Source organism: Tursiops truncatus, chromosome 4 (assembly GCF_011762595.2).
Source record: "Tursiops truncatus isolate mTurTru1 chromosome 4, mTurTru1.mat.Y, whole genome shotgun sequence".
NCBI lineage: Eukaryota > Metazoa > Chordata > Mammalia > Artiodactyla > Delphinidae > Tursiops > Tursiops truncatus.
In genome coordinates this window covers 30,488,903-30,507,570 of record NC_047037.1, presented here as the reverse complement: position 1 = coordinate 30,507,570, position 18,668 = coordinate 30,488,903, and the positions used below count along the sequence as shown (strand labels likewise).

Genomic DNA, 18,668 nt, shown 5'->3' with positions numbered 1-18,668 from the left:
CTTTAATTTAAAGACTTAGGGATAAGGCCTGGGTTCAGAATGCAGAGATGTTTGCCCCAGGCCATTCCCACTGCTGTCTAGAATAGAAACATGCAGGGTAAGGTAGAGAGCACTACAAATTTAGGACTACAGAGAGTAGGACAGCTCCTCCCAGGAGGAAAAAAAATTGAGGATACATTCTAGATCCCCAGGCCAAAAAAGGCAATAGGGGCATTAGTTTAGCCCTAACTCTTATTTACCTGGCTCTTTAAATGTCTTTGTATATGTCCAGAAGGAGCTGAAGGAAGAAGGATGTTTTCTGCTACAGAGAAGAGAAACGGAAGGCTGCTTCTACAGGACCAGCACTAGGGGGCACCGGAGCAAAGTATACTGAGCATGACCTGTGAGACTGCCAAAGAGCTTCAACTCTGGAAATTAGGGGAACAGAGGAAATACCCATTGGTGAAACCCAGTGCACTTCCATTTCAAATAAAGATCTAATCCTGTTCTTGATACAGTCATCTCATATACTCAATTTATAGAATACTGCTTACTGTTGAGTTAAATTATAATTTGAATTTAAACTTCAAATATAACTACCATTCATAATCCCCTGAATGACAGTGTTCATGACAATAGGGAAGAAAAATAAATTTTAGAAAGTATTCTCTAAAGAGCAATTTAGCAATATGTATTAAGCCTTAAAAGTATGTACAGTCTTTGATCAAGCAATCCCATTTCTAAGAATATAAGATGTAACAATGCAAAACACAGAACAAGCTTTTGCACCAGAATGTCCACCACAAAATTAATTTTATTAGTTAAAATGTTTAAACAACCTAAATATCCAAGAGAGGAGAGTGGTAAAATAAATTATGGTATAGCTACACTAGGGACTACCATGCATACATTAAAAATATTATCTATAAACATTTAATAAATGAAGAAAATGTTATGTTAATTGAAGAGGAGACAAAATTATAAATACATCATGATCTCAGTAAGACTGAAAAATATGTAAGAAAAAGTACTAAAAGAAAATACACCAAAATATTAACAGTGGTTATCCACAGGTGGTAAGATTTGGAAATTTTATTTTATGTATATAGTCTTTACAATGAACACATACTCAAGTAAGAAAGCTCAAATTTAAGAAAACCATTCTACCTTATATTTTACACCAAAAACAAATAAGCATAATTTATTAATTAAAAATGTAAGTGACCTCTTCAGAGATTTAAATGAATTTCTGTAAATGTAACAATGAGTAGAGAAAAACAGAGCAGTCAGGTGGCCAGCTCCCTCACTAGATAAATGGCTCATTCTATATCAACATAATTATTCCACAACAAAAAAACAAAATTAATTCATGTGATAAGACTTTCAAGTTGTCTCTACAAAATCAATATTACAAATGTTAAATATATAGACCCCAAGGGTCTGCTGTATTACATTTAAATTTCAGGAAACAAAGGGAAAAAAAGGATAGAGAATTTCAGGTGCATCATTAGCAAAGTCTTCCATATACTTTAACTAAGCCACTGACATTACAAACTCAGCCATTTAAAATCACAGTAACTTCTCATTTAAATACCTTTAGGGATACAGAATGATGAAAGAAAACTGCCATGTGACATAATTTTTCGATACCCAACTAACTGATAACTGATATTGCTAGTTTGTGTTCAGTGAGGAGTCAACCAGTGTCCTTAGAAAATCTGTTTTTAAAAAAACACCACCAACAAAACTCTAAACGTAGTTGTATTAAAAGCTTCACAATACAAGATTTTAAAGAGTACTAACAGACACTAGGATTGAGATTCAAAAGACTTGTGCTGTAAGTCTGTGATTTTAGATGTCTCAATTTTTGTTAAGTATAAGGTTCATTATCTGTAAAATGGGATTATAACATCCACTTTATAGGATTATTAGGCAGATTTAATTAAATTAGAGCATTTAAAGTGATTAACAAAATGTAAAATATCAACAAGGTAAAAATAACAACGTCCCCTTTTAGGCCTTACCTAAAACAAACAGGTTTCATCAAGTTATTTCCAAATTCCTTTATAGCTCTAATAATACATTTACAAACAACAGAAGAATGCTGCTACACCAAATAAGATACAGAACATACTAAGCACTTTTCTAGTATTCATTCAGGCCCAACAACTCAATGAGTTATATGTGATAAACCAAAACCTATGATTAGAAGATGGAGAATCAAGAAGTTTTCGTAGTAGTAGTTTTTAAAAATTAATTTTTGTGATATTAATATTCACTTTAAATATCAACAACAAAAACAATCCCTCAAAAAGTATCAAAAGGTATAAAGGGAAAAGTAAATTTCTTTCCTTCGTATGCTTGCCCCCAAAGAATTTCTATTTCCCAGAGGTAACCACTGTTAAGATTCTTGTATATTTATCCAGACATCTTCCGTATAGCAGTTATTATTAACCTTAGCATAGACTGCAGAATTCTAGAGCTAGAAAGAATTGGCCCAATACAACTTTAAATTTCATAAAATGTAACCTGAGACACAGATAAGTGATTTTTCACTTGTTATTAGTACCTGGAAAGCCCTTTACAACTGATAAAATGCTTTGATATAAATTATCTATTTTAAAATTATTTAAGTGACTTCCCTAAAGGTTATTTACACAAGTTAATGATGTGGCTGAGACGATACTTAGGAAGTTGATATCTTATCAAGTGGGATGTTAATAATATAGATTACATGTGTACAAAGCTGATGTATGTGGCTCTTACATTTTCAGAGACATCCTATATCATATAGGGGATTAGAAAGTTTGGCAATTCCTGATCTTGTGATTATTATAAGTAAGAATCATTAAAATAATTATTTTAAAAGGAGGAATATTAGCAACGAAAGATTAATTTTTCAAGTTTGCATGTATCCTGAAGATTCATGTTTTTCAAGATTATCTCTGAGACAACCACTTTTAAACTATAGATGCAACTGATACACGATTCTAAATATACTTTGGTTTACAAAAATTATCAACAACTTCAAAGTGAGAAGAAACAACTTGAGAGACACCTAAGTAAGGAGAAGTTCACATGTGATATAAATGCACACAAAACTACAAATGGAAATCAACTGAACAATAAAGCACCTAAAAGATGCTATGGCATTCTTTCTGGAATGAAGAAAATCAGTGTTGCCTGCAAAATCTGCATTGCCACTGTGGCAATGACAACAACAAAATCTGTAGAATGATTAATGACAAAAAGGAAGTTATTTTTATTAGGAGAATGTATCAGATGAAAATTAAACAGAAAGGCAAGGAATCTCAAAATAATTCTGCTGTAACAGGATTAAAAAAATAGAAAATATTCCAAGAAGTAGGTCCAAGAATAGAGATTCTCACTCTAATTATGGAACATAGTTGTAAAAGGACAAAATTTAAATTAAATGGAGGAAATAACCACTAATTATGCTAAAGTTTTAGGCTAGTGTATATTCCAAATTTACTAAAATGTAGTCATCAACATTCAGTTAAAATACAAATAACTCAGATAACCAAAATGATATCAGTGGAGAAAACCAATATAAAAGTCAACCAGGTGAAAAAATCAGAATAAAAGTAATTGTGTATAATATATAAACTCTTGCTTTCAAATTTGAACTTACATATATTCAATCTCCTTTAATCTTACCATATAAAATAACATTTAAAAAAATATGAAACTGTAATATAGTTTTAAAGTGGTTTTGTTTTTCAAGACTGAAACTGTTAATAAAATAGAAAAAAAACCCCAATTACTTCCAAAGGCAAAGAAATCCTCAAATTATTCATAGGAAAGGACAAAAAGAAATTCTTTCTCCGAGAAAAGAACGCTCCATATCAAGCAGTTGTTTATACATGAAAATGTATTATTTACGTTCTTTACTGGTTGAATAGCTTGTGTTTTGTTAAGCTGAGGATATGTAAACATCACAGTATTTTTATTTGGTTCTTTATCAAGTGTTTGCTCTTTACTCATATATTCAAGACTCTTTGATTTCATAAAACAATTGAAACATATTTGTTTTATATTTAAGTCAGATAATTCCAATGTATAAAATACTTTTTTAGTCTGATTCTCTTCATGGTTTCTAATTTTCTTTTTAGTAGTGTTTTCTTTGTTTTTTTTGTTTTTGCCGTGAGCTCATTTTTCTTAAAACTTTGTGGAAAACTCTTTGAGGCAAGTTCCTTCAGAAAGGATTTATATTTGATTGTCTTAGGTTGCTTGGGAATACTACCACTACAGAACATTTTAAATCAAAATCTTATTTTGTTTTTCTGTTTGTTTTTTTTTTTTCTAATGGACCACAGAAATAGTATGGATTTAGGGTGCAAACCTATGTGACAGTTAGCTCATGGTTATAAACTTTCATGGGTGACCTATTTTCCCCCCTTTAATTAATGACAAATTTTAAGACAGGCTGTTTCCCTTATATTCCCCCATGAATGGAACTGGTATGGATTTATTGCTAATTTACCCTCATGCTGGTGTAGCTCTTTAGGATCCCAAATTTATCAAGGAGACATGCTACCTATTAGACTTTCCTCCTCGAGAGGGCCTTGGGATTCGCCTAGATTAGAAAATATCCTCAAGGTTAAGTAGGCTTTAGTACTATGCTTAACTCTCTTGGATCCTAGTTTCACTTAACTTCTGGTTTGTATTTTCCCTTTTGTTTTGCATGGTCACGTGTAGATTAAAAATTAAAAAAAAAAATTTTATCCAACAATGTAAACTTAAAAAAAAAAAAAGTATTCTTTAGTTTGGGCCCCAAGGTGCCATAATGCCAGAACTGAAAGCTACATACTTTTGTCTTTCAATATTATTCTCTTTTTTATAGCATGTCGCCTATCAGAGCTCTTGTGGTTTCAACAACAGTTACCTCTTATAAGAATTTAAACTTTGTATACACATATAACTCTGTGTCTATTGCTCGAAAAACTGTTTGTCTTCCAAAGAGGTAAAATATATATACAGGATAAAGCAATAATTGATAACATTATTATGTATTTTATTAAAATTATAATTTATTACAATAACTGATAAAAATAAATTATTAAATAATGAGTTAAGCAAAGTTATTTTGCTTTAATAGTACCCCTTCTGCCTACAGAAACTCTTACTTACTTTGGAAGGAGAACCATCAGTAATTTTCACCAACTGCCAAAGAATCGAGTAATGGGAACACTGCAGTGCCTGTACGACTATCTGTATCAAATAAAAAATTCAAACAAATGAGACATAATTTACGTTTGTACAATATTAAGAGAACAATATTTATCATAGTTTTTATCTTACAATAAGGTTTCAAGTTCAAATATTTGTAGAATTAATGAGAATGTATAAAATAATATTTAGTTAAAAAAAGACAAAACCAACATATCAGTCTAGAGAATAAAGATACAATGTATCTCAATAAATATGGACCCAAATGATACTACACTTTAAACAAAACTGCACTGTCAGAATACTTTGCTCAGTCAGATTTTTAAGGGGAGACTGAAGAAATTGTTTTTATCCAAATTTTATACCTAAATGATTACTTATTTTGCTTTAAAGAATTTTTAATATAAAATACAACACATACAGAAATGTGCATAAAACATATACAAAACAATGATTGAAGTATATGAAGAAAATACTGTGTCACAGATTAGTCTTTGTAGAAAAATGTGGCTATTCTTTGATATGACACCAATACTCCAATTTACGTTTGTGAGAGAAAGCAAAAGACATCTTCCTCTTATTATGAAAATAGTTTGACCTTATGAGCCTGCCCTGGAAATTCCCCCAAGCTCCCTGGACACACTTTGAGAATCACTGCTCTGGGAACAGGATTGCTGGGTCATATAGTATGTGTATATTTAACTTTACAGTAAATAGTACCAAATTTTTGTCCACAGTGGCTGTATCTAATAGTCTGACAGTTCCTGCGGCTCCATGTTTTTACCAACATTTGATATCATCAGATGTTTTAAATCTGGTGATTTTATTATGTATGAGTAGTATCTTAATGTGGTATTAATTTACATTTTTCTAATTACCAATGGAGATGAGCACCTTTTCATGTTTTATTGGGCCTGAATTCCTGTTCTGTGAAATGTTTATCCATATTTTTCAGAGAGACAAATAGAAGAATTTAGGAAAATAAACACTGGTTAAGAATCATAATAAAAAAGAAAAGTTCATTTTGGATAGGTCTTTTACTACATTTTTGTTTGAATACATGGTACATCTTTATTGCAATAAAGCATGTCTGATAATATGATATTCCATTATTATAGTGTCTCTATTATTTTCTCCTCTTGATAAACTAAAAACCCCAAGAGAATGTAGAGAATAAATCAAAAGAGAAATCAGTAAGTGGAATGCTTCAGGAAGTACAATTTTGGCTGGTTTTACTTTAAAAATTTCAGGTTTCAGATCACGTAAGTAAAAGATATCTCCAATGCACCTACTCAGCACTGAAAATAACTCATCAGAATTAGAGGGATGAGTGGTGCTGCTTTTCATACAAAACTAATGAGATGTCAGGGTTTTATTAAACATGATAATTAAATGATTGATTCATGTCAGAATGCCAGAAACAAGACTACTGAAACACTGTCAACTTATGAACATTAATGTTAAAGAAATCATCTTACTATACTTAGGGGATACTCAATATGGTACACCTCTGGTTCTGAGACACCTTGTGATAACCTTTACTTTATACTAAGAAGTACTAAAGTGGTTTGTGTGATTTAAAACTTTTTCTTGAATTTGAAACAATCTGCATTGTTAAATTACTAGAAGAGTGATATACAAATGAACATTAACCAACGGGAAATTAAGATATGGAAAAAAGTAATGTTGAAGAACTGCCTAATTTTGGTTATATCTATCCTAATCATTACAAATATCATTTCCTTTCCTTCTACATTTCTATGACCTATATACTAGGAATTATTCAAAGTGTGTTCCAAAGTTGTGCACACAAGTTTCTTAGATGTGGTTATAAGAGAAGAGAGAGATTGGTCACTTCAATACCTATTTCCAATACAGCATCTCCATTTTAATTTTCAATATACTGGTATTCATCATACATTTACTTTAAAAGGGCTCCACTGTATTATTTTAAAATAAAAACCTCACTCTCATTGACTGGGAAATATTTTGCTTTCTCACAGGTATAATTATATAACAATACAGTTGATCAAACTTCAAAAGAAAATTCAAAACTCTTCCTTCCAGGCTTTACATCAGTCATATTGATTTTATCCCCTATACTAGCAATGTTATCCTAACTCGTCAAAAGTCGTTTATTTAGCAACTTCATCTTTCTGTAGTACATGTAAAACAAGAAGGACAAGCAATAAAACAACAAAAAAGCCAAAAGAGATTATTCTAACCTATTAGCACCACAGTCCTTCTGCCTTTTCTTGACTAACACTGCTCTGACCCTGGAAAGGATCTTCAAATAATTCCAATTATTAGTCTGATGACTAAGAATTTCTTCCAACCCTACTCTTCTGACCTCATTTTTCCACAAGGTAATGATGTACCTGGAAGGACACAGTAATGTATATTGCATACTTCTGGGCAAAAATTAGTTAAGAAGCAGGACTGCCTTCTCCATCTTCTCCTTCCCTATCCGCCAGCAGGATACCAATAACCCAAGAGACCATGGGTCCCTGAATGACTTGGCAGTGCAGTGACACGCTGCTTTCTTTAATTGTGCCTTAATGTTATGTAAGTGAGAAATAAATTTCTATTGTGTTAAGCCCCTGAGATATTGAGATTAATCTATTATAGCAGTTAGCATTACTTTAACCAACATAAAAATTATTTTTTATTAGCCTTTTTTCTTAATAATTACTTTTATCTATTTAAAGGAGTTAGCTCTACCTTTGATTAGCAGACTGAATCAATGAGAATCATTCAACATACAGCTAATGATATATCTTGAAAATGAAGATGAACTGTATTATTACATCTAAGTTAAGACCAAGGGATAAACTCTTAGAATGTTTAAAGTTTAGAAAAACTGAATTTGCCTGAAAATAAAACCTGACAGGAAACTAATAAATGCATGTGCAGATATATGTTATCTACACATATAGGACATGTTTAAAATTCTGAAAATCCACATAATGACTGGGATAAATTTAGGCTCTTTTACTTTTCTGTTTGCAAGAGACTTTAAGGGGAAGGAGGCTCAAGTTTTTTAGTGCACAAGTACATGACAAAAGAGTGAACTAGGGCTTCCGTGGTGGCGCAGTGGTTGACAGTCCGCCTGCCGATGCAGGGGACACGGGTTCGTGCCCCGGTCCGGGAGGATCCCACGGGCCGCGGAGCGGCTGGGTCCGTGAGCCATGGCCGCTGAGCCTGAGCGTCCGGAGCCTGTGCTCCGCAACCGGAGAGGCCACCAACAGTGAGAGGCCCACGTACCGCAAAAAAAAAAAAAAAAAAAAGAGTGAACTAAACTTAATACTAGTCTGCTTCTAATATCCAAAACTGATCTTTTTATCATATTTAGACTTGGTTAACATGAGTGACATTAATATTCCCTTTTAAAAAGAGCCTTTAGGTACAAATTAATAATCAACATGGTTTCACCAAAAAAGGCATAAGCCTGGTAAATAAGTGCGTGAAAAGATGTTCAACATCATTAGCGTTAAGAAAATATATATTAAAAAGCACAGTGAAACACCACTACATATCTACTTGGATGGCTAGAGTAAAAAGTATTGACAATATCAAGTGCTGATGAGGATGCAGAACAACTGGAACTCTCATACGTTGCTGGAAGAAATGCAGAATGGTACAGCCACTCTGGAAAATGGTTTGGCAGTTTCTAATGAAGTTAAACATACACTTATCATAAGACCCAGCAATTATACTCCTGGGCATTTACTTTAGAGAAATGAAAATTTATGTTCAAACGAAAGACTGTATACTAATATTCATAGCACTTTTTATTGTGATAGCCAAAAGCTGGAAACAACCCAAATATCTTTCAACAGTTGAATGAATAAAACAAACTGTGGTGTATCTACACGATGGAATACAACTAAGCAGTAAAAACAAACCAACTACTGACTCACACAACAACGTGGATTTATCTCAAAGGCATTATGCTCAGGGTTTACATACTGTACAATTCCATTTATTTGGAAATCTCAGAAAGACAAAATTATAGTGATGGAAAACAGATGGGTGGTTTTCAGGAGTTGTAAGTAGCTCAATCATATGACTATAAAGGGATAATATGAAGAAGTTTCGGGGATGATGAAACTGTTTTGTATCCTGATTGTGGTGGTGACTACGTAAATCTATACATATGTTAAAATTCATAACTTTACACAGGAAGGAAGACAAGTCAGTTTTACTGTATAATAATTAAAAAAATAAGAATCAGTGTGGCAAAGAGCAGAGTTTGCAGTAATAATTTTGAGTAAATGCGAAGAAAAGCACAAACACTGAAGCTAGTAACAAATAAGCCTTAATATAATCATAAGCAAAAACTGGACTAAAATTAAACAACTCCTGTATTATGTTCTGTCTAAAGAAATGTGTTGATTTCCAGTTCACAATGATAGGTTAAGTACCAGCATCTAATCTCTCCCCACAATTCCCAATGAAACAATACAGTGCAAAAGAAGTTTGGAAAAAATACAAAATAATAAGAGTTTGACATAGGGCAAACATCAGAAGGCATGGGATACTATAAAGAGCAGTAGCAAATTAGCAGTAGAAAATTTGAAGAGACAATGAAAATAATTTAAAAGCTTGGTTAAAGTGGGTACGCCAACAGCTATGAGACTTTAGGCAAGTTATTTAATATCTCTATGTTTCAGTTTCATAATCAATAAAATGAGAATAACGATGTATATTCTATAGGGTTGTCATGAGGCTTCAAGAAATGTATGCACATAAAGACTTAAAATAGTACCTGGTACATAATAAGTACAAAACTTAAATTTTCTATTATTGATGGCTTGGTAAGTTACTGATATGATTACATTTCCTTCTTTATGGGTTTAATCACACTATTTTGTTATACAGCATATATTTACCAAAATAATTTATGAATTGTTCTTTATTGGCTTTCAATTTTTAGAATCTGGAAAGATATTCTTGGAACTATGTATTGAAGCAGAATTTTAATATTTAATTTTTCTTAGATGTTGCCTAAGAGAAGGTTTAAACTTACAGATATACAGATATACCAACAGGAAATTGGCACAAAGGCCACAAAACAGGATAAGGAGAATTTTAATATTTTTTTGCTTTCATTTTACAAAAAAATGTATGAAGAAATACTACAATAAATTCTGAAATGTGGGTTCTTTACAAACGAATGACTATTGTGTTAGGGAACTGCAGTAAGTTTTATATTTTCCATAGGTTAAGAATTCATTAGCATAGGGGTAGGCATAAACAGACTCTGGAACATATTCTTGTGCCAGAAAGTATGCAAGTGCTCAAAAAAATACTTAAAGCACATAGGAACAGGCTGGAAAGAAATTCCCCCTGGCTAAATCTGCAACAATTTCAGCACCAAAATGAATAACAATAGTACTGTTTTAACCAGATGAACAGAACAGGAATAAAACAGAAACCCATGAGTCCACACTGATACTAAATTTTAAAAAATAAATTTGAAATTTAAAAAGGTAAACAAATTAATAAATACATAAATAACCAAAGGGAGAAGGGAAAGTTCTTCCTTAGAGCAGAGGGCCAACAAATAAATATAAAATAAATGACAGAGTTAGGAAATCGCCACTTCAGTTACCATTTTGTGACTATCATAATAATAAACGAGTCAGGCAAAATCACAAAAGAATGCTCAAATTATTATGTCAAAGTTTGATAAGAAACAGGATTATTTACACAGTCTTAAAAGAATATTCCCACAGATTACTTATTCATTAAAAAAGAAAATGGTAACTCTACATGGGATATACTCAGCAGACCTTACTTACTAAAGTGATCAAAATTAATTATCAACAATACTGAACAAACTGCCGTCATGTGCTTTCTGATGTGATTCACTGAAAGCAGAATATCATTTATGTAGCATTCCCGCCACGAATGCATAATCTCAATCTAAACGTGTAGATCAGACAAAAGTAAATGGAGAACATTCTATAAAATAACTGGTCTGTACTCTTCAAAATGTCAATGTCATGAAAGGCAAAGCCTGAAAAACCATTCAGATTAAAGGAGAACAAAAAAAAGACATTACAAAAATGCAATGTGGGACTTCCCTGGTGGTGCAGTGGTTAAGAATCCACCTGCCAGTGCAGGGGACATGGGTTCGAGCCCTGGTTGGGAAGATTCCACATGCCATGGAGCAACTAAGCCCGTGTGCCACAATTGCTGAGCCTGTGCTCTAGAGCCCATGAGCCGCAACTACTGAGCCCATGCACCACAACTACTGGAGCCCATGCGCCACAACTACTGAAGACCACATGCCTAGAGCCTGTGCTCTGCAACAAGATTAGTTACTGCAGTGAGAAGCCCGTGCACCTCAATGAAGAGCAGGCCCCACTCGCCACCAACTTGAGAAAGCCCATGTGCAGCAACGAAGACCAAACACAGCCAAAAATAAATAAATAAATTTATTTTAAAAAATTTTCTAAAAAAAAAGAAATACAATGTGCTATTATGGCTTGGATCCTGGGCTGGAGAAAAATTGCTATAAAAATATTATTAATACTTATTGTACACATGCATATTAATATTATATGGGGAGGAAGAGTGAAAGGGAGAGAGAGCGAGAGGCGCGCAAGCATGTAAGAGTACAACTGGGAAAAATTATTGACAATTGATGAATTGAAGGAAATAAGAGTTGATTTTTCGATTAAAACTTTTCTATAATTCAACTTTAAAAAAAGTATTTTAAGAATAGCTAAATTTTTTAAACTTTGGTTTTACCTATTCTACTATAATCGTTAAAATAGCACTGACATGAGAAAAGGTAGATCACAGAAAGAGGAAGGAAAAAAGAATTCAGTTAATCCTGAAGAGTGGGACTGTGAAACTTCTAGTTGAAATGGTTACCATGGAAAACAAACAGTCAAGCATATAAGGACAATACAGTTCCCCCTAAATAGCTAGAAAGTTTTAAGGTATCTTCAAAATGTTAAGCATAACTGAGGGTTAACAAACAGCAAACATTTTGGCAGTTCTTTGATATCCTTGCTCTAAAAGAGTATTTTCTTGGATTCTAATTAAAAGGAACAGAGTTGGAATCTAAAAAAGTAAGCTTGCATGGTCCTATGAAGAAATGGCTGAATACGGGTTTTGGAGTCTCAGTACTGGGTATCTAAAGATGTTTCTGAGAGGTGCTAAATGCTAAATCATTTCTGATTGCTAAAATGAATAAGAGTACAATCTAGTAGTGAGGTATTCAAACTTCATACACATGTTTAAAGTAATAAAGAATGTGTGTCTAAGAAGTTAACAAAGTTAAAGCAAATCTCACATAAATGCTCTCTTACTCAAAGAAATTAAAATAAAATTGGGTAGATAATGCATATGCAGTAAAAATAAATAATAGAAAACCAACATAATCACAGAACAACATTGTGAGACTGTAACAAGTCAGGTCTAAGACAATAAATGATGGTATGGAGAATTAAAAATAAATTTAGATATAGTTATAATCTCCAGATAAAACAGAGAAGTGCTATTCTTATTCTCTTCTTGAGGAAAATGTGAAAATCAAAAAAAAGATTATCTTAACTCTATCATTCCCTTTCAACTCTGAAGCACAGCTTAGAATATCAGTGAATTGCATTTAGGCTACTGAAAAGTTTGAGACGAAAAGAGGATCAAAGCTGAAGAGTCAACAATAAATGAAGAAAAACAAGGGGTCAAATTTTCAGCATTTTTCCACAAACTATAATAAAACACTTAACACAATCAGGGATATTTGTTATTAAGAGCGGCTACAAAGGAGAGATCAAAGACATGAATTAAGGCAATTTAAGAGTTAATCATAGCAATAATAAAGCATTGTTTCTATGATGAACTTTTAACATGAAATTATAATTTTGTTATATCTATTGATTACTTTAGTATAATGAAGTGTCATCTAAGCATCCCATATTACCAAAACAGGAATGGATGAGCTCACACCTAAACACCACCTTATACCTAACTTATGGGGTTGGTGTTTTGGTCTACATGAATGAGTGTCTGCAATGTATGAAATAACTCCTAATTCTTAATAACAGATTGTTACTTTTAATTAGCAATAATTATAATTGTTAATTAGTAAGTAACAAGTTAGTTCTCATACAGAAGTATTAAATTCTTAATTCTCTGTATGATAATTAAGTTGACTATTCCAAGTCTCTTCCAGACTGGAGAGAGTTTGTTGAATTCCTGCCCTTTTCACTCCAACTTATATGAATGCAAAAAAGTCTAAAATCTGCTAAAGGCCTCCAAACTTATGTAAGTATGATTCACCACAAAAACTAAGCCATATCTAAGGCTTACTATTATCATTACCTAGAACAGTGCCCGAAATACAGCCATGATCAGAAATTTTCATTATATTAAATTGATGAAGTTTTGAAATTGCTACTATAGTAATGGTATTTTCCCTAAAATAGTCATAATGTTTATGTCAAAATTAAATATTAATATTAAACTTTTGCTACATTATAGCAAACTTTTTCTATTCTTTTCTGTTCAAATCTGAAGATATAATATATCTATCTGTAACACTGAATCACTATGGCAATAATTCTCAAAGGAAGTGGCTGCGTTTAAGAATTATCAACTATGTTCCATGAAAGGCTTTTGATAATCCTACACGATATCAGAAAAGCTTTCTAAAATGACACAGAAAGAATATCAATAAACTCTTACCTGTTCTGGCATAGCTCCATGTTCAATTCCAGTCTTCAATAATCTGTAGCAATTACCAAACAGATCCCATTTTGTGAGATCATGAGCACTAAAATAAACAAAAATGCATTAACTTTATTCTAGAGTGGAGGAAGGTTTAAATTTGTTGAGCTCAGTTTCAATGGGGGAAGAATAAAGTAACTTCATTTTCTAGTAGAACTGTAAAAGTTCCATAAGGAAATGTTCAAGTCCTCAAACTTAGAAAGAAAAAGAGAAAGAGGGAGAAGGAGAGGGAGAAAAAAACAAAGAAAGAAAGAAAAAAAGAAGGAAGGGGGGAATGAGAGGGGGAGAAGAGAAGAGGGAGACGGGTAGAGAAAGACGGAGTGGAAGCTGATATTAGGAATTCATTAAAAGAAATCAAAAACAATAAAACTTCATATGTTAAAGTGAAGGTTACCATTTCTTTCTTTCTAGTATGTTTTAAAGCACATTTAAACAAATTCATTCAGAATTTCAAAGTATAAATACATGCATATTTTTGAAAAAGAGATTTGTATTCACGAGATGGAGATAAATAAAGACAAAGTCAGGGTAAAGGAAATATGGCACAGTTCCAAAACTTTAGTGTAGCTATTTACATGTGCTGAGGACTTCTGAATGAGATAACACTGACAGTGTAAATTCTCATGAGCTCTGCTACTAAAAATAGCACAATTACTCACTGTCAATTTTTATTTTCAAAAGTCAAAATATTTTCTTAAATAGGAGTTTTGACACTGGTTGTCAACTTTTATTTTCAGATGTCAAAATATTTTTTCAAATAAGAGTTTGTTTCTCCATGGAATTCCAAAAATGTACTTGTGTATACAGAAAAGGCTTAGATTTTAGACACTGCTTTTGAAATCTGAAGTATTCATCAAAGTAAGGGCTACGCCTAAACATGCTTTTTCACAACAAAGTTCTTTATTTTCCTTGCTTTATGGAGAAGATAAGCATGTTTCATTACAAGGGATATGCAAATTACAATTTGAAAATGACACCTATTTCATTGATCTGAGCCTTTTTTTCCTTATTCAAATCCAACAGTTCTGTCTACATAGTAAGAACACAATAATAAACAAACTAGACAAACAAGGACAATTCAGGAAAAAAAGCTTATAGAAACAATTTTGTGGCTTTCTCCAAAGCTGTGATTTTTATTTAGTAAGATTTCTAAGAGCTATCAACTGAAAATTATACCTTTAAAAACTCTAGCTTGCAGAATAAGCCCATCTAATTTGTTAATTATACTGATTATCTTAAACTTTTACAGTGTACAGTGTACATTCATTACACTGAATGATAAATCTTACTCCTTAAGTAATCAAATTATAATAAAAACTCATAATTTATCTGTAGGAAATCTGAATAATAAAAACATCACAACATCTCAATATTTCTCTAAAATTTCCCAGTGTTACATGGATGTTAAACATTAAAATCAGTTTGTTTTATGTTGACTAATATAGGTTATTCATTAAATCTACTTTAAATAAAATGACATACTTGTGGAAAGAGGTTAACCGCTTTAATGTAGAAAGAACATTGTAAATATCATCATCATCAGCTTCTTCTCCCTATAAAAAAAACAGCAGACAGTACCTTAATACCATAAATTTACTCATCCTCAAATTCACATGGAAGTCTATTAATACTTACTGCCTAAAGAAAAATTCTTTTTTATTATATAAATAGTATATATTCACTGTTGATAAATGAGAAAATACAAATAAGCAAAAAAACAAAAAGTAAAAAACACCCATAAGCCCAACACCCAGAAATAACCACTTTTGCATTTTAAACAATGTCATAAATGTGACTTCGTACAATTTTCTGATTAATACCTTTGGATAAATTCCTTGAAACTGCTGAGTGAAAGGATAGGTAGTTTAAAGATTTTATTGGTTATTTCAAAGATTTTACTGATTGTCAGTTACATCTGCAACTTCAAAATCACAATGAAAATCAAAAAATGGTTGAAAAAAATTAAAATTAAAAATTAAAGTAGGGGAAAACTGATTACATGGATTAAAAGTAAATCCTATCAGCCTGGCCGTCAGGACATACAAAGCTGTGGGAATTCCAGATTGCCTTACATAGATTGAAAGGAGAGGGCAAGAGACAGGAATCACAGAAATAATTATAAAAATAACCAGTTGGAGATGCTTGCTGCTATCTTAGGCACACCACTGGTAAGCAGCTATCCTTTATAAGCACACAATTTTTATGTTCTATTCATTAGCACGTAATAGTTCAATAATATTAAAATGCAAATTAGGCCCCAGGAATAGAAAATGAAAAAATGACTTAAGAAAAGTCAGACCTTTTTTAAAAGAGAAAAAAAAAGTCTGTCTTTTATGAAACAGATTTTTAAAATAAAAATGAAGTGTAACTGAGGTTGATCTTCATAAAATGAACAACTGCAATAATGCTGCTAAGTTTTGAAAGTAGAGAATTCTACTAGATTTTATTTTAAAATGGAAACAATTTAAAACTCAGCTACCTTGAAAAATTATTAGCCAAAATCATTATATGTACACATTAACTTTAAAACAGACCTCTTGCAATAGATCTTCCACAGAATGATTGAATCGATCTACAAATTCATCAATCAGTTGGCTTCGAGCTATGTCAACTCTGTTCTGGATGGTATACTCTTCACTGCATAAGATGCTATAGGTTTTACTGCAGGCTTCTAGAACATCTGATTCTATGTGTTTCTCCACAACAAATTTAATCTGTTTTAGTAAAGCATCTAGATGCTGAGGAGGAAAAAAAGAAAAACTATGATATTTAGATTAACAAAAATTTAAAAAAAGCATCTGTCATATAACAAGTAAGCCTATATATTACATGAAAATAAAATAGTTCAGTTAATAAAACTGACTATAATAGCAGAATTTCAATTTTATAGTGTCTTACCTTTTCCATTCTACCTGTGCTATAAATTTCTAGATCAAAATACTGTGGGATTTGTAGCAAGTTTGCTACCTTCTCTGCATCTGCAGAATACTAGAAGGAGAAGCAAAGAAAACAAAGTAACTACTTTAATAGTACAGTGTAATAAGCAAACTCAGTGGCATATTATCACAAAACTGTAAATGAAACTGTACCTTTGATAGCAACATAGGCAGTGTGATGATAAAATGCTCAGTCAATTTGTTTCTATCATCAATCTGAGTTTTCCTTTCTTTGGCAGTTAGCACCTAGAAATAAATTTAAATGGGCAAAGAAGAGTGTCATGTACTAATTTATAAATCTAGAATGTTACAAAGATGATGAAGCACTGGCAGATAATATAACAGAGAATTTTCAGAAAAGCTTATTAACAAACTACTAAAATAAATGTATCTAGTTTTATTCAAATTACTTTATTACTATTACTTTATTAAATAGCTACTTATTTTAGATAAGTTACTACTTGTTTAAGTAAAAACAAAAACATTTCTAAAAAACCAGTTATGAATATAAAAATACTGGAACCAATGGAGAAATAATTTTTCTAGAGTTTTAATCTCAATATGTTAACAGTTATCTCCCCTAGGTTAAATAAACTATTCTAAAAGTACTTTAGCAAGTAATCCTTTTTTAATACCATCAGCAGCTAGTAAATTTTCACTTATTTTTAAAGCATATACTAACGATGTCTCTGGACTCATTTATATTTGATTGTTCTTGTAATTAAGCCATAAATCTGTTAGGCAATAATCAAGACAGAGGGGTACAGCCTGTGATCACTGAACAGATTAGAGCCCTTCACCTTAGCCTGTATTCAACTAGCTAAACTATAGGTGGTTCCAAAAATAAAATACTAAAATGCAGGCTCAGTTAGGATAATTATTTTCCCAAAGTATTCTGCAGTTTATTATCTTGAAGGAATTTACCATCATAATGTTGAATGGTTTTATGGGACAGAAACATTCCAATGTAAATTGCCACTTTATAAATGTAAACCCCAATGTTTGAGAATGTATGAAAGAATAGGGCCTCCTATCTGATTCTTCTTTCAGGTTGCTTTTCAACCTCTTAAACATATAAAGTAAACATTTTGGAATGATCTACCACCAAGTGCCATGTTTAGTTCTGCACAAAGCAATTAAAGGGGCTACATGTAAAGTGAAATATGTATCTAGAAATGTATGCAGGATATTGAGAAGTCTTGAAATTCATTTGACAATGTAGGAAAGGTCTAAGGATGTGGACTTTAGGGTAACAGCTATTTTGATTAAACGGTCATTGTGTCAGGCACTCTACACACATGAACTCATTTAATCCTCACAATATCTCCGATGGGACAGCAAAAATGGCATAATACCTATGAAGGGGAATTTGCCAATATCCAACAAAATTGTATACATATTTTTCCTTTGCCCCAAGCAGTCCCACTTTAGCAATCTACCCCACCAACACACCTGGTACAAGTACGAAATGACACACTATTATTTGCTGCACATTATTTCCAGCAAAAGACTGACCCAAAAGACTCTCAATATTATATCCACATAATAGATCATATATAGCCATAAGAAAATGAAGCTCTCCAAATAAAGTTATGGAGTAATACCCAGGATATACTGTTAAATTAAAACGTAAGGTACAGAACACCATATAAAGTATGCTATTCTTTGTAGGAGACAGGAGATTGAAACGGAGGAGAATGGAGAATAAGAATACACATATTTGTACGTGTGCATGCATTCATCTATATTTGCAGAATGAAACACTGGAAGGATAGACCAAAAACAAATAAAAATGGTTACTGGTAGGTAGCAAAGGGG

General features: G+C 32.1%; 1 protein-coding gene across 3 annotated transcripts in view; it reads right to left on the bottom strand.

Annotated features, from left to right (window-relative positions):
• The window catches only part of STAG1 (STAG1 cohesin complex component), a 419,314-nt gene that overhangs the window by 34,622 nt on the left and 366,024 nt on the right, over positions 1-18,668 (bottom strand). For all 3 annotated transcript variants that reach the window (XM_019934217.3, XM_073803799.1, XM_019934218.3), the window contains 6 exons: positions 17,004-17,096; positions 16,813-16,902; positions 16,449-16,652; positions 15,397-15,467; positions 13,873-13,960; positions 5,131-5,211 (listed from right to left, as the gene is read on the bottom strand). In XM_019934217.3, the coding sequence (XP_019789776.1) occupies positions 5,131-5,211; positions 13,873-13,960; positions 15,397-15,467; positions 16,449-16,652; positions 16,813-16,902; positions 17,004-17,096 (627 nt within the window). The remainder of the gene's footprint in view (positions 1-5,130; positions 5,212-13,872; positions 13,961-15,396; positions 15,468-16,448; positions 16,653-16,812; positions 16,903-17,003; positions 17,097-18,668) is intronic.